Consider the following 21,578-nt stretch of genomic DNA (forward strand, 5'->3'; position numbering starts at 1 on the left):
AAGATGACTAATTATCAGGAGCATATTTCATTTTGATTCGGTGTTGGAAATTGGTAATTATGTTGTGTTGGAAATCCGTAATAATGCTTTAAACAATGAGGAATTAACCAAAGTGTTTTGTGTCCAGATCACTAGGATTCTGGCTGGGATTCAGTGCACTGACTATGAAGACTGTAGTGATGTTATCGCAGTGACTAATGGACCAGATTTCACTGTAACTGAACTCACCCATATAACTACATTAAAGAACTTTTTTAAGGTTGTTGAGACAGGCATACAAAAGCTAGTGGCCTGTCCAATCTTAATTTGACCTCTTGTACACATGTATTTTGATGGCACAGTTTTCATTTACATAACGCCATATTATATTTGCTACAAGGTCCCTGTCCCATTCAGTCTGCAGACTGGAGGGTGCTCACTTAGCTGCTGTATTTTCTTTTTTACTTATTGTGTGGCTCCAGGCCTTAATACTTCATGCTATTCACACCCTGCTCTGAATATGGGATTAAATCCCTCATGGGTTTGGCTATAGAGCACAGGCACACAGAAAAGAAGGTCAAAGGTATCTGCTAATTTTAGATACCTAAAATTAGGTGTGAGGTTACATGAATCTGATTTTTCAGAGTGCTTAGCATTATGTAGTGCTTTGTATTTCCAAAGCACAGCTCCCTCTGACTACAGCGCACAGCTGCGAGGGCTCAGCATGTCTGCAAATCAGACCCTTGGCATCTTTAGTGAGATGCTCAGGAAACGGAGAGCGTACACTTAGCTATTACCTTTGAAAAGTTTGATATAAGCAACTTAGTTTACCGTTGCAGAGGAAATGCGTGGCAGAAGCAGAGCTAGAATCGGTCCGCCAGGTTAGCACTCCCCTGCCACAAAGAGCAGGCCATCGTTTCTCTTCCCGCAATCACCCGCCTCATTCACTGCCAGCCTTCCAACTTCTGCTGCAGCTGATGTGAGTGCCCTAAAAAGAAGGGCCTTTCCGACCTCATGGTCCTGCTCCCTTCCCAGAGCAAGCCCGTCGCATACAGTGGAGGAGGCAGGGACCTGATTCATCACGCAGACTGCTGTCCCTGGAGCAAGCAGGGTAGCCGATAGCCATTGCAGGTCGATGCCTCTGCAGACCGGTGGAGGGGCCTGAGATGAGCACTTAGATCGTAGCAGGCAATGGGGTAATGGGAGCCAAGCGTCCTGGTTTCATTCTAGCAAGGAGTTTGCTCCTGCAGACACAGGCTCGTCTGCCTGTTCCTTTCAACGTACCCCTCTCTGCCTTACCTCTTTGCCATGCTGGGTCCTTGTTTTAGGCCCGTTCTCTTGTCTGCCAAGTCCGATTTGTTACTTCTCAGGCCTCGCGTAGTCTCCTTTTGCAGCCTTGCTGTCTGCTCCTGCTGCTAGTCTCAGTTGTCCCTCCCTGGCTTTGCATCTGATTTGTCTCCACATCCCAGCTTCCCCATCTTGGTTTCTTGTCCAGTATCAGAGCTCCTACCCACTTAATCTTGGCTCTTAATTCCAGTCTCCTTGCCCAGACAGTCCCATCTTCTTCAGCGAGCTCCCTGGGATGCCATTTCCAGTGCTTCCCAGCTTTCCCTCTTCAGCTCCTTGTCACGATTCCTGTTTCCTCTCCAGTCCCAGTCCCACCAGACTCCTTGTCCCTTCCAGCCCTCCCCATTTAGCTTGCTTTTGTCTGCTGATAGTTCAAATTGGAAAGGTCCTCTGTGTGTTGCAGCCAGCAGAAGATTTGGGCAGGAGCAATGAAGAGCGGAGGAGGGACTTACTCCTTGCTCGTCGCTGCGGTGCCTGGCCCCATCCTGCTCCAAAGCCAGTGAGAGCAGCCATCGAAGGGCCAGCCTGACGTCGGTCCTGTAGCTGTGGCTGGAGCGTGCTCAGTTCCTCCAGAGGGTGGTGGATATGCAGTTTGTCAGCCCTTGGGCTGTGAGATGCTCAGTAAGAACAAACTCTTTGCTAAATTTGTAGTCCCTATTTCAGCATATGTGAAGCTACAGTTTTTCAAAGACTGGGCAAACACAAGGCAGATTTTCATGTATGTAGATGGCAAAAGACACATGGTGATACGCAGGCTTCCACCTGGTATTTCCGGTTCCCTCTCCAAAGCACGGGGGTGCTCGAGCTGTTCAAAGGGAAGGTTGCAAGAATTTTTTAAGTGAACAAAAACAATTTATATTGTCTCTGCCTCGTTCCCTGGAACAACTGAACGGTAGCTGAAGTTCCTCCCCTCCCGCTGCAGCAATCCAGGCTGAGGCGGATACTCATCGTGGAAAGCGTTAGCCCAAGTGGTAGAAACTTTGTAAAGTTGTAAACAAAAGAAAATCATCGGGTAATCTTAAAAAAAAGCAACCGTCCCAGCTCTGTCGGCAGCACATGGTTTTGTCGAAAACCAGGGTGTCTGAGCCTCCAAGAATGTGAAACCTTCCTGTGATCCTACCATTCGTAGTAAAACAGGGCTGGAAGGGACCGCAAGTGGTTGCCTAGTCCAACCTCCTGCTCAAGGCTGGACCATCCCTGTTCGTCCATTAGTATCCCAATTTTAGAATCACAGAAAGGCATTAATACATTAAACACGTTGCTTAAAAATTAAGGTGAGAAAAATTCTTAGGACTGGTTAAGTAACTATTGCATTTCTAAACCAATTGCACTTGGTGCTTATTTGCAACAAGTTACGTCTTCCAAGTACTTCACGTATTTTAAGTAGCTTATCCACCTGACACCTCTGAGAAGTAGTAGGTCAGCTGTCTTGCTCCACATAGATGTGGAAACGGAAGGAATGAGAGCTTGAGCGGCTTGCCGAAGAACGCAGCAGGTTTGGAGGTACTCCGGGGACTAGAATCGGGGAGCTGGGGCTCCCAGTCGTATGGTCATTCCACTACGTTGCATTGCCTCTTAAAACTACCTTCTCTTTTAATAACCTCCTTCTTTTTGGTGGTGTGCCAAAAGCAAGTGGCATCCTGGAACCAGTTCATAGCGCCTGTTTTTGGTAGCCTGAATACCACATTGCCGTTTCTTTAATAAGAATCATCCTCCAGTCTCTGTGGGCTTTAGACAGCACTGGTACTAGTTGAGTCAAAGTACAAGACACCTAGCTGTGCGAAGCTTGCTGAAAGGTGCATATCTAACCTCTCCTGGCTTTTTTCATCCTCCATATTGCTGGTGTCTCAAACCCTCTTTCTGTCTGCTGCCCTTTTAAATTTCAGATATTGTAGAGAAGCCACGCGTTTCTTCTCATGTAAAACACTCAGTGCAGGCTTCCCTTCAGGTGTGTAGACTTAGAGCAATCATTTGAATGGGCTAATACACAATTATTTCCTTAAGTAGCTAATTTGTTCTTTATTTATTAGATTCAGAGTTCATGTATAAACGTCAGCAATCTTAGCTGAAAGCATTTAAAACCAGCTGGCTAATTTTCTGGTTTTAACCATGGGGAAGTTTGCATGGCTCTCCTGTAGGTATCAAATTCAGTGACTTCATTACTTAAAAATCAATAATGCAGCTAGGTTTCACTTTGCTCTTGTGATCCCCCATTACCAGCATTTATTCCTTGAAGATGTTTGAGAGCTCAAGAAGCCTTTGGCTAAGGAAGTCCATCTCCTAATGCTTTTTAACCACAGGTTCTCCTTCATATTCCCCAGTTCCAGCCCTGCATGAAATCTGATTGCTCTTGATGAGACAAAGTAGAAGGCAGGGTTTGCCGGCATACCGTAAGTGGAATAATATTTTTAAATGACGCTGTTTTTTCAGTGCTTGTGTTGCCAGAAGGCAAACACTGTCAATTCTTGACAACCAGTATACTGCGTCTCTGGTTGTGACAGTGCTAATGACACCACCTGAAAAGAACGTGATATATATTGGCTCTTCTCATTGTGGTTGGTTCTCATATACTTTTTTTTTCTTGCATCAGAGACATTTTTGCAATACCAGAGTCTCTTAGGAGCTTTCATAGTGGTGCCAGAACACACCATACTTCATCTACACCCTCTCCTTCCTTCCATAGACTCCCTGCTCCAGGAGCTGCTGCAAGGGAGGCGGAGAAGGGAGCACCCACCTTTTTGTGGGATTCATCCATGCCCGGAGACTTGCAGGTGGTTTCTGCTCTCCCTACACCGCTGAGCAATGCACGGGGAGTGGATCTGGACCAGTGGGCTGCAGCTACCATCGTATTTTGTGATGGTGTGACCTGTAGCCTTGAGAGGTTTATAATTCCCACTGTGCAGGTCTCCCCTTAATATGAGCAGTCAGGCTTGGATACTGAATAGCATGCTAAAATTCTTCACAGAGCAAATTTTCTATTAGAGGTGGGCATCTCTGATCTGCTCAGGTGTTTGTATTTTGTCTGTTTTGGGGACTCTTTTTCCCCTTTAAGTGCAGCTCTTGGACTCCTGAAAAGTTTGTATACGCCTGGTCTAAACAACCCCCCACCCCAATATAAAAAACTGTATATGCTATCAGCACTAAAAATGTGGTGTTTTTCAGTAAGTCCTGGCCAGTCTTAGACAGTCTTGTCAGTGCTTGGCCTCAACTACTAAGCTATAGTTCCTAGCTTTTTTTCCCTGAAAGCTCACTAATATCTTCAGCAGCAAATAACTAGAAAAACAAACGTAGGTAAGTTGAAATTTGGGTTGTGCATGCGTCCTTGGCCTTGATACATCTGTTGCTGCTGCTCAGTGCTTGAATGCATTCAGCTGCAATGAATGCAAGTGGTAGTAATGAGGTACGGCCAAAGAAGGGTTATCCAGTTCAGCGGTGCACAGTGATTACTCCATGAGAGCAATACAGACCGGGATGTCAGAGAATAACCATCGATGCCACAAGACCACATGGAGTGTAGCACTCTGGTTGCTCAGCACCTGCTGAAAGTCTTCGTTTTTTCTTGAAATAGTATGTTCAGTGAGTCCTGCCAGATGGAAAAGTATAGCAGTTGCACCCATTGGTTCTGTTTTCCTAGCTGCGCTTTAAGCAACCGCTTGCTCTCGCCAAATGTACTGTTCAGCTTTCACATTAATTTTCATTTAATTCCAGTTTTTGCTTGGTTCAGCAGTTAAAACTGTTTAATGTCTGTCATTACACCAGCACACGTTATAAGCAGAGCAGATCATTTAAAGATGAATAAACTCTTCACCTCTTTGTAACAGAAAAACAAGGGAAACCCTGTTCATCATACAGCCCTGCAAAGTCAGCTCTCCTCACTTTATTCCTGCCTGCTCAACTAGAGAAGAAAGCTGATGGGTAAACTAGGGAGGAATGAAATACAGATCATTTACAATAGCAAGTACCAAAGAGGGCCAGTAAAGGATGCTAATTTTCACATACCACACACCTCCATAGCATTCTGCATGCCAGTGAAATCTCTGAGCTGAGGGAGCATGAGGGGGGGAAGAAAAGAAAAGTTGCTCACTACTCCAGCAACCTCTTTGCCCATCCCAAAGGGACTTCTTAGTTATGCACCTTCCCTTTCTCCTCCAAATGAATTATCTTCTTGATCAAATTGAATAGTTCTGGAGCCGTGGGAGTTTATTATCCCTTAACCAGCCTCCAGAACTTGTCCTGATCCTAGTGGCCTCAGAATTACATATGCATGTTGAACTAGCCTAATTAGGAAAATAAAAGAGGCCCCTGTGCTGGTGAGTGACTTTCTTTTCTGTCAAAAGCTGTGCAGTCTGGCAGGATCCATCCCTACTCCACTCATTAGCTGTCCCCTGTGCATGTGTTTAGCGTATTTCTTTTCTGTATTTTTTTCTGTACTCAGTCATCATGCTCATCCCAGGAGAAGCTGCACCAGCTGCCCTTTCAGCCAACGGCCGATGAGCTTCATTTTCTGACCAAGCATTTCAGCACGGAGAGCATCACTGACGAGGAAGGGCGTCACTCCCCAGCCATGAGGCCCCGATCCCGCAGTCTCAGGTAAGCTTCCCTTGCCACTCGCTGCACGGGAAATGGTGTCAGTTCTCGCTGCCTGTCTGTTCCAGTCGTAAGGGCAGCAATGCAGAGTTGTGTCCCAATAATTGTAATTCATCTGACCGACCATTTCTGAACTCAACTTTATCAGGAGGGAGGTGTAGTTCATCGTTTGTCCAACTCTACCATAAATCTCTAGGATTACAATTAATGTCATCATGGAATACATTTTAGGTTTGATTCCTCTGAGGCCAACTTGATTCCCAAATGGTTTTTTTCTGAGAACGATCCTTTCTTGACATTAGGGGACTATTTTGTCATTAGAAGTCATCAGGAGCAAGTGTGCCTGAAGAGATGCATCAGCTCCTAGTATAAATTAAACTAAAGTTGTTGTTGGACCGTGACAGAAAGTCCCAAACAGTGCTTCTGTAACAGTGCTGGAAGCAGTTTTGTTACCAGTTACACGATTCCAGTTATTGGTTTTGCTATTAGAGACCTTTGTCGCTCACGCAGTAGCCAGCTATGAGGCTATTATATAGTGCAGAGAGCATTTCAGTGCCAAAAAGCAGGGGTGGTTGGACTTTAATCCGTTTCTTACTCAGGTCCACAACACATCAGTTATTTTAATAACCCGTTCAGTGGCAGGGCAGAAGTATCGAGTAATTACCGCACATGAATGTGTTGAGCCAGATTAATGAAATCTGTGACTGGGAGGTGCAAACTCCGGAGCGGGGCACCTTGTGTCACAAAAATCATTCACATGGAGATGTTGGGGGGTGTTTCCACTGCAACTTCTATTTATGCTCCTCACCAGGGGGTGGGAGAGAGGGATTTTAACTTCAGACAAAATCCAAAGGAGCCCTGCTAGCTGCAGTTACCGAGATAGGGCATGGATGCTCAGCCTCCAGCCCGCGAGCCAAATGCAACCTGCAGAGCCATTGCATCTGGCCTGTGGGGCTTCCCACAGGTCCAGAAATTTGGCAGCGGCGGAGCAGTCATTAACATGGTCATTCTCCCTCCTGCCATATTCCCAAGCCCTGGCTGGGGCCAAGCTATGCCACCTCCCCCCATGGGGCTGGGTTGGAGCCCCTTCCCTTCTGTTGGGGTGTACCTCATGCCTCCCCCAACTCCGGAGGTGGCTTGTGGCCTGGCCTCCCTCCCCCACACTTGCCGGGCTGGATCAAGCTCCTTTCACCTTTGGGGCTGCGTTGTGTCTGGCCTGCCCCCTCACCTCCCCTGCACAGCCAGATGGTGCCTGCCATGCCCACCCTGGCTGGATCCAGCCTGAGGACGGACCAGTCGCTGCCAATTCAGCCTGTTGGGGAAAAAAGATTGAGCACCACTTAGTGCATTCATCCAGGGACCATGGGCATAGGGACTTGTTGCAGAAATTGAAGTTTGGTCCACAGTGACTCTGGCCCAATGACTGTTGAGCGTTTAAATACCTGGTAAGTGGTGTCTCATTGCAGGGTTAAATTCATGATTATTTGTATGTTCTGAACTACAGTGCAGGTTACACGGTAATTACGTTTGGATCTACCAAGTGTAGTTACACAGTAATCTACAGGAGCAGGTAAGTAGCAGCAGTAGCTACATGTGTAGTTGGTGACCTCTATAAATCACCGCATATTAAGAAACTAGTTAAGTGACTCATACCTCATTGTTCAAATCTTTTTGAACAATGTCTCAATTCATTCCTATTGCTGCCTCCCTTAACACTGGCTGTTGCTAATTAAAGTCCTTGTAGTGACTCTAATTCACTATAGATAAGAAAGCTACTGTAGGTAGAAAAAATACATTCACTAAGGTAGTTAATGATCCTTTCTAACATAGACATATTACTGCTGGGATAATGAAGCATAAAACGTTGCTTATATAAGATTGATCTGGAAATTGAAGTGAAGAGCTTACATTTGTGCCCTCTTGTAAATACGAGCTATCAACACACTTTAATTCTGTGACCCAGAGTGACAGGAAACTGGGCTTTATCACATTTAAGAATTATAAGGTGTAAACAGTGGAAAGATTATGCAAATTCAGTTGTGTTATATGAGCTCTGAGATGCTGGTATGTCAAGCCTTCCTCCACTCCAGAACATCTTCCAACTCCTATATTAGAGCAGTCTACCCTGCTACGGTACCTATATTTATTGTAAAATATACATTTCTGGGCTTAATTTCATATTCTTGGCTCGCCGTGGCTAGGAAGAGTGATGCTGATTTACAGCAGCCTCTTTCTGGTCTATTTAAGAGCCAAGGGGCATTCATGTTAGGTCATGACCTTTCTTTCAGATGACACTTCAAATGGGCGCCCAACTTAGCAACATATGTCGAGGCAAGATGAGAACTCTGGGAGAGGATAACATACTGCCAAAAAGAGAAAAGGAAGCTTGACACATGTAGGGTGATTGTATTTCCAACTTACATTGTTTGCTAGTAAATACCTGTTTGCTTCTGCCAATGCCCACACAGCTGATCCTCAAAGCCAGCTTACCTGAAGTGATGATGTAACATCCATGTCTCACCTCTTGATTTAAAAAAAAAAAACAAGCCTGAGTTGTAGGATAAAATTTGCCCAGCAACTCACCTCAAACATTTTATCTTAATAGGCATTTGATGGCCTATGAATGCCTAATAGGCATTTCTACTCTTGCCAAGCAGCTCTGGTTCTCTGGTGAGATCAGTTGCTTCCAGTTTTATGTTCTCAATTTGACTGTCGTTTGCACCAAGGGTCTTCAGCAATGTGTCTGCATAGTTGCAGTGTATCTCCAGCTGCAATGGCATATTTTGTTTAGCCTGGATTAGATAATTAGCTCCTAAGAGCCATCTCATAGCCAGATGTCTTTTCTTCAGTTCATTACATGTGTGACTTCCTATAACCCCTCAAGTTGTTGAACAACTGGAAGAAGACCTCTCTACAAAGCTCACTTTTATGGACCATCTTAGACTTCACAAAGCCAAGACTTGTTTCGAGAGGGGAGATTCTTGAAGATAAGAGACTCGCCATCAATTCTTGGGGCTTCACCTCTGTGGACAGTGTGATTCTACATAAGGCTTCTGGGTCTTTTGGCCTCTTCAGTCTGTACCACCCTTTTGCTCATCTGCGAATGAACTCTTCAACATTGTATAGCATCTCGTTATACACCCAGGAAGGAAATATCCTAAGCATGAATGAATTGTCCCCAGAAACCAGACAGGGATGCCCTCAGTCTCAAAGTTTGGGTAAATCACACATGGCCATGTTGGCATCTAATCTAATCAGAATGATATGCAACTTGGAGGCTATGGGACAAGAATGTGGCTCACATCTGAGGGTCATCCTTATTGCACCAGCATTCACAGAGACAAGAAATCTTGTCATGTGCACTATCAGGTGTACTGTTGTTGAATTGGAGCAGTTGCCATCTCTGTGCCTTCCTTGATCCTCAGGTCATTAGAAAGAGCCGAGAAGAAAGAGCAGTTGTTGTCTCTCCTAATGACAAGGGAGAATTCTTCATCTAAATCCAGAACTGCTTCAGCTAAGTGCCTAGACAGCAGTGTAAAACCTGCTGACTGTTTCTGCTCACAGAGGGTCAAGCAAGAACTATTTGAAGCGAGATGGGGGACCCTTAACTCTGAAATGCTGTAGACCAAAATTGATGCTCTTCATGTTGTGCAGGTAATCATGACTGACAATCCCGTGCAGTCGGGGATGATTGTCTTTCATGATTGCCTTACCTGTAGGTCTGAAAATGGCTGATGAGGTTGATTTGGGATCAGTAAGTACTGTTGCAACTTGGGCGTGTGTTTCCGTGCAGGACAGATGGCTCTGGATTCTTGGTTTGGTCCATGACAGGCTGATTTCCCTGCTTTTCTATCTTGTGTTCTCATGAGGTGTCAGAGTACTGAGATCCCTGGAACAGACTTTTCATCCATTTGGGGCAGGCCTGGGCAATAGTCTCCCATAAGTTGATATTGATGTTGTATTTTTTCCAAGTTGGCCTTGAGGACATCCCTGAAGTGCATTTTCTGCTTTCCTCTTGAGTGTACTTAGCTAGGAGAATAAAACTTGCATAGGGGGGCTGGAGTTGGACACTTGGATGATATGGCTGGCCCAGCGAAGTTTATGTTGGATGATTATCACCTTGATGCATATGGTGAGAGGACGTTAACATTGGTGCATATGTATTCCCACTTGATTCAAAGGATCTTCTGCAGGCAGCATTGATGGTACTTCTCCAGTGACTTGAGGTGTCTTTTGTATATTGTCCATGTCTCAGCTACACAGCAGTAAGGTAAGGATCACAACTGCTTGATAAACCATGAACTTGGTTTTAAATCTGATGTCGCAATCGTCGAACACCCATTTCATCAGGTGTCTGAAGGCTGTACTTGCACATTTGAGGTGTTGTTGGATTTCTTTGTCAACATCAGCCTTCTGTGAGAGATGGCTTCCAAAGTACAGGAAATACGAAATGTTCTTCAGAGTCTCACCATAAATCGGAATTACCAGAGCTGGAGACTGCATTAAGAGCTTTTTGATGGAGGATGTTAGTCTTCTGAATGTTAAGCGTCAGTCCCGGTAAAGAGATCAACAGTTGCCTGAAGATGTACTTCCAAGTGAACAAACAGTACAGCATCATCAGTGTACTGGAGTTCAGTGATTGAGGTCGGAATAATCTTGGTTTTGGCTCGGAGTCAGCTGAGATTAAATAGTTTACTATCCATGCTACCGCCTATCAGTTTTTTGTTAGAGACGAGTCTATGTTTCTTGTTCAATAGCCTTCAGGTTTCTTAAGTAATGTCTAATACCTTTCATCTTGTCCAAGTATGGCCCTCAGCTCAGGAGTTCAGCATAGTCTTAGTGACGTTGGTGGCTCTGTATTTGAGGCTATGTCTCAAGCATCCCTAGAACCCCTCTCTAAAAGGATTTTTCAGCAGCTGTTGCTTTTGCTAGGGAGTGCATGGCTCAGGGTCTGGGCTGTAGGGGGTTAGGAGGTGATAGCCTGCCTAGGAGCCCTGGGTCAGCTGACAGAGATGACTGGGTGGCCTTAGGGGAAAATAAAAGCTCCCAGGGAGATAGCTGGGGGAGAGGGAGGAGGCTGGTATGCTGAGGGAAAAGCACCGATCTTGAGTGGTCTCTCTCTTTCTAGGTTGGAGAAAAGAGCAGAGGTTTTACTTTAATTTGTGATGACATTTGTTCATGTTATCCCTTGTGTTGTTTGCCATGGGAACTAGCTTTTCACATGTAAAAATAACCAGACTGGAAATGGGACCTGAGTGCTGCCTAGCCTTTGTGAGGAGGTTGGTTCTTGGGTCAGGCTAATAGAAAGACACCCTACAGCAGTGAGCAAACTTGGTGTCTTGCTTTTCACCCTTGACAGGAGTACATCAAGTTGTTCTGAGACAAGGTCATAACCTTAGGCTTTTATGCTTAAGTCAATTTCATGTTTTCATATGTGTTAATATAACTGCCTGTTCTTTGACTCAGATATCCTGTTCCCTCTGGGAGTCATTCTTGCCATCCTTGGACATAAAAATAAAGAAAAGAACAGAGAATCCCTATATTGCTACCAGGAGAGGACTAAGTCGTGCAGAAATTCAAACAGATTACTTGTTGCCTATACACAAGGAGGATCCTATTAATAATTTTTTCCACTGACTTGAGACGTATTGATCATTGCTGCCCCTAAATCGGAAAATCAGTACACTACAGCTTGAGGACGCACGCTAATAGGGTCATGACTGCCTTTGTAGCACATCTAAGGCAGGTTCCTCTTACAGAGATGCACAAAGCAGCAACCTGGAATTGTTCTGCTCTCAAGTAAGTCTGACCCCTTTGGCTCGGCATCATGTTTCAGCACGGAGTTTGGAATGCTGCTATGTCCATTTTGGCCTGGAATTCCTCACCCATCAGCCCCGATTAGGGACATTTGCCTGGTAATCTCCCGTAAGTGGGAGTTCACAAAAGCCTTCAGAGAAAGAAGTAAGGGTAACCTGCTGACAACCGTTCTTCAAGAATTGCCTTTGTGCCTTCATGTTTGACAACCTCCTCCTTTGTCTTGGGATTCTGCAGGCCAGGGAGAAAGAGCTGATGGAGCTAGTGGGCTGTGCTTGCAAGTGATCTCTCCAGTACCTACCCAATTGACATGGCTCTTTGTATATAGTGCTCCAGCTTGATACTAGAGGAGCTGCACCTTTAGGCTAGGGACAAACATTCAAAAGACCTGAGCCCGAATATGTTCAGTCTTTGCAAGTTAGTTTAAGCTGGCCAGGATAAACCGGTTTGTAAAACATCCCCTGTGGACTGAAGAAATGCAGGCACATGTCTGCAGTGGCTCAGGCTAGAAGCCGGGGCGGGGAGGAGGGGGCACTAGAGCAGACCTCCCTTCCCTTCTACATTGCTGGGCGTGGCCAGGCAGGATGCTCTGAGGTTCCATCCTCCGCCGCCCCCCCACCCCCCAGCAGCCCAGCAGGGAGATGATAACACAGTGTTTATCACCCCTAATTCAGTGTTTTCTTAATGGGCTGACAAACAAGAACCTCTCTCATTAGTTCAAGCTCTTCTTAAACAGCTTTTCCAAGGAAGGAATGGAGGGACATTACCTGTTGATTAGCTCCAAAAAGCCCCAAGATGGCACTGTCTTGTCTGCCTTTGTCCCATCTCCCACAGCATGGACCATAGCCAGTGTGTGATATGCTAGTTAATGTGGAGAGGTGTCTGTGTAAGGCAGAGGGGAGGGGAGGGCAGGGATTCCTGCTTGAGCAGGGAGTGGGGAGAGCAGGAGGAAGCCAGGTAGACCCTGCTGTACCTGCAGGCTCTGCTGGAGCTGCAGCCAGGGAGTGGAAGGGAGAGGCCAGCCCTGCTGGGCTGGATCAGAGAGCAAAGTCCTGCCCAGCAAAGTATCTGGGATTCTGGGGGACTCTGATCCAACTTAAACTAGGAAGGAGTCTGGGACAGACATTGTATAAATTGGTTTGAGTCAAATCAGTTAAATGTGATACTACGTTCAACCAGGTTTATCTCAAACTGGTTTCGGCCATTTTTGAACTGGTTTATGTGCACCGAACATCTGTTCTGTTACAGATTTAAACCAGTTTCTGATCACTTAAACTGGTTTATGTGTAATTTCTGTCCCTAGCCTTAAGGGGAAGTACGCAGAGGAAGCTCTCCAGGAGCCATATTTACCAATAAGTAACCTTTTTTTTTTCCTATTCATGCATTGTGATTTGTCAAGTGAGAATAAACACTCTGCCGTACCAAATTGTAACAGAGGACCCGCCCCCCCTTCCCCCCCCATAGTGATGCAACTCCATGCCTCAGGATTCATACCTACCAAGTGCTGATATCATACCTGATGCAGCAAAGCACTTATGCACAAGCTGAATTTTTAGCCCGTGAATAGTCTGCTTGACTTTGTCACCTTGCCTCCGGACAGCAATCAGCACTACAAACTTCTGAACCCTAGAGCAGACAATTGCTGTATAACCAGCCCACCAGGGAAATTTTTCCCATCTCCCACTTAGTTTGTGCTCTGAAGCATGAAGGCTTATATCCCATACATGCTTTTAGTGTATTGAAAGTAACTTTGGAAGTTTTCGTTATCCCTATTTATATGTCTAATTCTTTTTAACCATACTAAGCTGTTTGCCTCAAGGCGGCCAATTCTATAGTTTAATTCTATATTTTGTTTTATGAAGCGGAATCCTTTAAAAAAAAAATTGTAAATTTGTTGCCTTTTATTTTTCCCCTTGATCATCATCTTTTGTGAGAAAAGGTAAAAGTGGGTGTTCCTGTCTGCCTTGCATCCCAGTGTTATTTTAATTTTATTATACTTTTTTCAGGATACTACACAGTCTAAAACTTTTTTATTATGTAGGCCTAATAGTGGTCATAAGAATTAATATTGCCTCTCAAAAAGTATATAGCAGAAATAGAGTTTGTTTAGAGATAAATTGACCAAAACTGAATATTGTACTCCAGATGAGAATGTACTACTGATTTATGTAACTTACAGTAATTTTTCCATTCAATTCTTAAAGCTTCTAACAATTTTTTTGTTAGGATAAAGTTTTTATCTGCTTATTTTTGGACATATTAAATAATGATACAAGATCACAAGAAAAACCTGTTGGTATAACTAAATGTTTGTGGGAAAGGGGTTATTATTTTTAAAAAGGTATAAATAATGTTCTTCCATATGCTACAAATAATCTGTGGTGTCTGTAAAGGAAATACATTAAGCAGACGAGTGACCTGCTATATCTTGTGTAAATGACCTAATGATGTTATGATTATGACAAACGTATAAATGGGATTATAAGCCCTACATAAGAATACATGGAGACATACAAATGAAGAAATATGTATATAAAATTCAATTGAATGTAGAGGTATGGACCAACATTCCTGTTCATACCAAGGAGATTGGCAGCAGGATCAATGCCACCACATAGTCGCAGTCTGGAAGAATTGGGGTGTTGTTTGTTTGTTTTGGGGGTTTTTTGTGTTACGGTATTCATGGACTATCCCATTTTGCCTCCCAGTTTCCTAATTCAGTAGGGCCACAGTAGTTGCCTTTTTGTATGCTTTTGATTATGCAGACATAAATTGAATAAACATTATTTTTCTGTAATTTTTTCTTCTGCCATACCTGTAAACTTTACATTAGCCAGTTTCAGTCGAAAACTCTTTTCTTGGCTTGCATATTTTTGCAGTCCTTCTATTCGGTCAACCATCAGAGGCACAAAACCAGAGAAGTGCACCGGGAAGCATTAAGTACAACACATCTTCCGAAAGCTACATGCCAGAGGGTCTGTTGAACTCTAGTGCATTTTCTAAGCACTCTGTTATGTTACGTCTCTTCAATAATGCAAGTTTGAAGGGGTGTACAAATTCCCCAGACAGTTATTACAAAGAATCTTGTCTGTGGCTAAAATTTAGTTGAAGGGACCAAGCCTGTTCCTATTGAAATGAGTAGTCAATTAGTTGTGGTCTTCACTGGAAACAGGAGTGGGCCCTGAGGCCTGATCTACGCGGTGCATCAAGCAGGGCAGGTCTGTACCAGCAGCTGACTGATGGCTTGTCCACATTAGTTTCCACTAAATCAGAATCAAATGTTGCAAAGTCAGCTCCTTCTGTCCTTGTTTCCTGATTCTCCGTGCACTTGCATCACCAGAGGATATGACTCTGAGTTTTTATTTTATGCACTTACATCTCTACAGCTTTAAAACTACTTCCCTTTAGTGTCAGTGACAAAAGATGAAGGCATATGCTTTTAATTGTTTCCTGAGCAAGCTGAGCTTTAGAATTGTGTTATGCGTACATCCTCATTAGACCTTCTTCCTGAGAGGGGCAAAGCAGAGAAGATCATAGGTTTTGAGCCCCTCTGCATTTTTCTAATAAGTGCAGCTGTCAAACTGAGGGAAAAATTACATATAGAGATGCATTTCACTTCCATTTAGTCACTTCTGCACTCCAGTTTTCAAAGACTTTGTTTATTAATATGTGTGCCACTCCACGGAGAAGCTGCCTGTTTACTATTTTTTAAATTTATAGCATCAGTTTTAGATACACATATCTGTATTTTGACAGGCAGAAATCCAAATATCTTTATTGGAGAGATGTGCCATTTAGGTCTATTAAACATGATTTCACAAAGGGAGAAGGGTAAAACAGAGGTAGTTTTTCATTTCACCAGTGAGCTTGAGGGGACAGATAGTATTCTTCTAGTGTCTGCTGTAGTGGCATGAAAACCTTGCAAAAATAACAGAAGCACCATCTCTTACATTTCTTCCCCTCCCCCCTGGGAAAAAGAAGGTAGCCCCCCTGCCCTCCTACATTAAAATGTAATGCATGCACACACAGTACCTCCTTGATCTTCATTTGTAAAAGCTGGCATTTTTAGATGTTCCAATATGAAATGTGAAATTATGGTCCTTAGTATGTTTATAAGGTTTCCACATCTTGGAAAGTTGCCACGTTAATAAAAATATTGGAATTCACTAATTTTACTGTGTTAAAATTCTTGTTTTCCCCAGGCTACATTCAGTATCAGTTATCTGCAAAAACTGATCTTTTTTTTTTTTCTTCTTCAGGGGGAAGGGGGGAGATCTGGTAATCTGTCTCATAGGTGTTGTAAAATAACCAGTTATATCTGGCAGCTAGCCTTTGGTTGGTTAGTCAATTATCCATATAATTACTTCTGTACTTTCCCAGACTAAAGTCGAACATAAATGATGGTGCAGTATATTGCATCACAATCTTGCCATAGTCAATTAGACATTTAATTTGACATGTTATATTGGGAAGATTTTATTTTGAATGGTAATTTGGAAGTTGATTCCAGACCTTTTCCCTTGCCATTTGTGTGCTCTGACATTCTGAATAGTGGAAAAGGCTATTAGGATCCAAAGTAAAGGGAGGAAAATTGCAGCTGCAAAAGAATAGAGGGGAAGACTTGGCTTTCCTGATGGACTGTAACACTTTGTAGGGAAAAAAGGATAGAAGTGCCATATTTACCTGAATCCAAGATGACTGTGAATTTAATATGACCCCCCCCATAATTAGATTCTATACATGGAAAAGTTATTAATTTGTTATAATTTTCCATGTATAAACCTTAATTATTGGAAAGTTGTCCTAGTTTCCTTTCTGCGCCTCCCACTGCTACAACGGAGAAAGCAGCAGTGTGGGGGGCAGGAGAGGAGATGAGCAGCCTGACCTTCACCCCTTGGCCCCGTTAACTTGTTCTCCCTGCTGCCTGCTTCTCTGTGGTGCCTGCACCCCCTGCCACCTGCCTCCCACCACTGCTGCCTGCCATCAGCTCCCTAGAGCCTCCCCTGCCACAGTGGGGAGATCACATCATCCCTTGTCCCACACCACCACAGGTGGGACAAGGGGCAATGTGTGTTTCACCCAGTGAGGTAGATCAGCTCTGCCATGACAGTCTGGCACAGCTGATCTGCATCAATTGGCGACATCTATTTCTAGCCTACTAGTCTAGCTGAGCAGGGAGAGCATGCACCCTTCACAATCCCACACTGTGCTGCAAGAAGACACAGCTAGTCAGGTCTGCCCTGCACACTGCTGCCATCTGTTGCCAGGCAGACTGAGGGAGCCTGTAGACCATGCTGAGGTGTGCGTGCAGGGGCCCCCGGCTGTTCAATGTCAGCACTACAAGCTCTCTGCTCTTCAGGAACTTAGCATTCTTCAGGCTTCTCCAACTAAGTTTTTCTACTGGGAGAACAAACCTGGGAGAATTCGCTGAGGTCATTTGAACGTGTGTAGACAGCCATTGTCTTGAGGAAGAATTTAAAAAGAAATATATTTTAACTCAATCTGGCTAATTAAAAAATAGCCATGTCTATTTTTTTTTCTCCTTTAACATAACTGGCCTTCTGTGTAATTTGAAGTGTGTTTACTTATAGCAAAGGAGATACATTAATAAAGGCAGGACACAAAGGAATTTGTGGAAGGGAGGGATCTCATAAGTAAGAGATTTGTTATTGTTGCTTTCCCCAAATTAGTGAGTTAAACTTTTCTTTCAGTTGTTAACATGCAATTCCCAAGAGAATGTTATTGCCTCCAAATAGATTTATTGCTTGATATCTATAATACATGCAGAGCTTAGGATGCATTTATTCCTTTCAGAAAGCTATCTTTCACCCTTCAAAAGAAACATTTCAATATGTTTAATTCAAGACAGAAATAATTGTCTTAATCTGTTAACGTAGAGAAAATATTTAGCAATACGTGGTACTCTTCAAAATGACAAAAGCAAATATTGCAGAATGTGTTATAACAGAAGCCACAATTTATTTTGAAAATAAAAAACAATAAAACGAGAAAAAAATGAAGTCATTGCCTGCTGCAGGCAATCAGGTAACTAAGTGTGCAGTGAATTTGTATCTGCATTACCTCATTCAGCCTTTGGCTTTTTCTAATAGTGGAATGAGTCAGAGCATTACATACCACCAAGCATGATGAAATAAGAGGCAACCATTCTTTTGAAAATACTCGCACTGTAATGTGCAGCTTTCTGTCTGTCAAGATTTAGCGTCCCATTTTTCTGTGTGCTTGTGACATTGTGCAATATATAATGTGGGAGTTGAATTTTCATGAAAATGTAAGTTACTCGACATGCGTGTGTACATACATGTAACATTGAATGAATAACACTGCATCTGCATACATGCTAGTCCATCATATAGTCTGCTGATAAGGGGACGTAGTTGCACGCACCGCTTTGTTTCATTTTCCCGTGCTCCCTTTTTTACAGTACAGGTTTGAGAGGAGTATATTGAGCTCTTCTCATGCAAGGTCTTTGAAAGTTGCCATGGAGAGCAAACTGAAAATTTGTGGTAATGCAGGGAATTTTGAGAATCATTCCTGTAGGGAAAATAGAATAATTAAAAATAAATTTACAAACCTGTGCTGTCAGGTTTTGAATTTCTCTCTGTCGGGCCTTGTCTTCATCACATGCATTGCAGTTATAATAAAGACAGGATCGTTTGTAGCTTCAGTACAATTTGGCAGGGTAGTTTGTGTGAAAACTTTCAACTTGCATTTCTTCACTTGATTTCCATGCAAGAGCGCACCTTTTTGTAGTGAATTCAAGGCCATGGTTTTGTGATGCCCCTGGTTGATATGGGCAACTTGTTGGCAGTAGCTGGTCTTCTTTTTCTTCAGCTCTTTATATAAAAGTAATAGATGACGACTTTTTTTTTTCCCTGCAGTCCTGGTCGCTCTCCGATTTCCTTTGACAGTGAAATAATAATGATGAATCATGTGTACAAAGAAAGGTTTCCAAAGGTAAGAACAAGTTTGTCTTATTGAGCAGTTTATTCAGCGAACATCTTGAGTTGCATCTTGTGGAATTAATTCACAAGCATCTATTCGATAGTCTTTTGCATACGGTTTTTAAGCTGAGTAGTTTGGTGAGGATTCGTGAACATGGTCATCCTCTCTATTTCCCACATTGTTCTTACCGTGGAGACAACAGAATGGCTATTTCCATCCTGCTGATGGAAAGCTTTGAAACGCATTCTGGCAAGAGATGTTTGTGTTTCCTACTTTCTAACTTTCTCTTCCCTTCCCCTGTTTTGTTGGTACAGTGAATGTGTGTGAAGAGAGGAACTTTTTTGTTCAGGGCCCAGCTCTTGTCACACATTTCTGACATACAGTTATCTCCTGTTCTTCCTTCCATAGCTGTTTATTAAGGCCAAGGTCCCTGCACTCTCTGCAGCAAGACCGACTCACATGCTGCTTCATGACACCTGTGTTCTGGGCACTCAGCTGCCAGAAACCCAGAGATTTGGCAACAGTTTGCTACACTTTAAAAATCAATAAAATGTGAAAATGAATCGTGTAATCCTTACCCTAATCCCCTCTTTAATTTATTTTATGTTGCTCCAAACACATTCATTTTTAGTGTGCTACATAACTTCATATTGAAACGAATGCAAAATTTTATTTGAGAAACTTTTCAGGATGCTTTGGGGGCTTTGGCAGTTGTATAGGAGAAGAGTTTGGGCCTTTTGGCACCTGGAAGCATTAGGAAAGTGGCTTGGATTTTAAATAGCACATTACTGGAACACTAAAATGACCAGCAGTAAAAATAGGTAAAAATGATTAAACTCAAATTTGAAGAATCCGATTACAAATTTAGCATTTCTGTTGAGGTGAATAGAGCACGTTGTGTCTACCCAGGCATTTTTATGGATTCCTCAGAAACCTTGAAATTCTGGACCTGTAATTTTCTGCAGTTGCTGCTGCACCAATAGCAGAAGTTTTAGTGCAGAGAGAACTTTGTTTCATGAAGTGGTAAAAATCCTGTATCCTTCTTACCTTGCAGTTATTACTGGTGATGATATATGGGTCTTAAATTTACTCCCATGAGCTCAGTTATACTGTGTGCATGCATCTCTCACTTGTGATTTTTTTCAAATTTAGGCAAGGGTGTGAAAAGTTTGTAAAATTGCACGATAAACTGATGTTGCAGTTCTGTGAACCCACGGTGGTGTTACAGAATTGAAGCTGAGGTTGTACATGGAACCCCAATGCCGACACTTCGATTTTTAATGGCAACTATGATGTTTTACGAGTTAAAAGTTCATTAAAACGTTCTTGTAGCTGTCACATTTCGTTTGTAGCCTTTTTCCTGTAGAATTGTAATATCACTGAACTTTATTGTAGTTCTTCGATGTTAATATGTTTTAGCACTGAAAATGGTACCTCAGTTGAACACCTTGTATTCATATTTACATTTCAGGAGAGAAAAAAATAAAATGTTTATGTGCTATACTTATTCTTTGTTGCTTTTAGGCCACGGCACAGATGGAGGAACGGCTGGCTGAGTTTATTGCTTCTAATGCTCCTGAGAATGTGCTGCAATTAGCAGATGGGGTCTTAAGCTTCATTCATCATCAAGTCATTGAGCTAGCCAGAGACTGCCTGGATAAATCACGTGACGGACTTATTACTTCCCGGTATTTTTATGAACTTCAGGAAAACTTAGAGAAACTCCTACAGGATGTAAGTGCCCTCAGAAAAAAAGAGCATATTACTTTAATCTAAGTTTTAACCATAAATAAAACCTTTGCTTTTGGGAGAGGTGGTACAATTCAGGGAGTTGGGCTCCCCCGGTGTGGTGTCAGGAGACCCGAGATATTATCCCTCTCTCACGTGGGATTTTGAGCAAATCACTTCATGTATGTTCTTCAGTTATACAAAAACTGAGACATGCATATGAATGAGTTGGGGCAGTCTCTGCCATTTTTAAAGATTGGGTTCAGCCAGATAAAAGCAAGATTGCTGAACTTTCTTCCTTGTACTTTTAAGAATCTGGATGACTTATTAATGAGGACGTGCCTTCAAGGAATGAATCCATCATAGTTGGTAGCATTGGTATAAATTTTTCATAAAAGATAAAAGATTTTGATAAAAGATTTTCTAAAGTTGAACTACATTCATTTGTTGTTTTTTTATTACTTTGATGTGTTTTGTGGTGTTCAGAACATGAGAAAATACACAAGGGGACCCAAACTTTAATGCATGTTTATTGCGCTTCATCATCTCATAAAAATTCACTCTTTGCTCCTAACATAACAGCAGCATTTAAGATAAAATATTCTTAGAAATCAGTAGTTGTTTTTCTGTGCAAAAGCCTCTCTTACTTCTATGTAAGAGTCACTGAAACTCTGCTGATGAAGTTTGATGGTGGAAACAAATTAACCAGAAGTGTGATACAGATTCATAAGGATGTGTCACAACAATCAGGAAAACTTAGTGGCAGGTGCTTGCTTGTCGTGTTGACCTAGGCATTGTTCAGAAACAACTTCTGGACTCTTGGTTTGGGGGAGCGGTTACGCGTAGGTGAGAGAATTGTAGGAATTATGATGTCTTTAGCTATGTCTTGAAAGGTCACAAGTACTAAAAAACAAGTAGATCAACTAAAGTAGCTCTCCACTATAACTTTGCTTCTGTTTAGCTGTATGCATACTTCACCAAGCAGCTTGCAGACCCTTGTGGTATGTTAATTTTGGCAATTGGTACACCTGGGCTGCACTTCCCAGCTAATGGTTACCATTAGGGGGGTGTGAAGTGGGCTGTATTCAGTTTGGATTCAGATTCGTCCCAAATCGGGGACAGTGATTCAGTTCGTTGATACGGATCACTGTCCCTGATTT

At 42.9% G+C, this 21,578-nt stretch overlaps 1 protein-coding gene across 7 annotated transcripts in view; it reads left to right on the forward strand.

Moving 5' to 3' along the window:
* The window catches only part of MAST2 (microtubule associated serine/threonine kinase 2), a 320,295-nt gene that overhangs the window by 252,971 nt on the left and 45,746 nt on the right, over positions 1-21,578 (forward strand). For all 7 annotated transcript variants that reach the window (XM_090048871.1, XM_090048873.1, XM_090048872.1 and 4 more), the window contains 3 exons: positions 5,762-5,916; positions 18,627-18,702; positions 20,215-20,424. In XM_090048871.1, coding sequence (XP_089904997.1) covers positions 5,762-5,916; positions 18,627-18,702; positions 20,215-20,424 — 441 coding nt within the window. The remainder of the gene's footprint in view (positions 1-5,761; positions 5,917-18,626; positions 18,703-20,214; positions 20,425-21,578) is intronic.

The sequence above is a fragment of the Crocodylus siamensis genome, chromosome 5, assembly GCF_052110815.1.
Source record: "Crocodylus siamensis isolate JL-2025a chromosome 5, ASM5211081v1, whole genome shotgun sequence".
In the NCBI taxonomy this organism is placed as follows: Eukaryota; Metazoa; Chordata; order Crocodylia; family Crocodylidae; genus Crocodylus; species Crocodylus siamensis.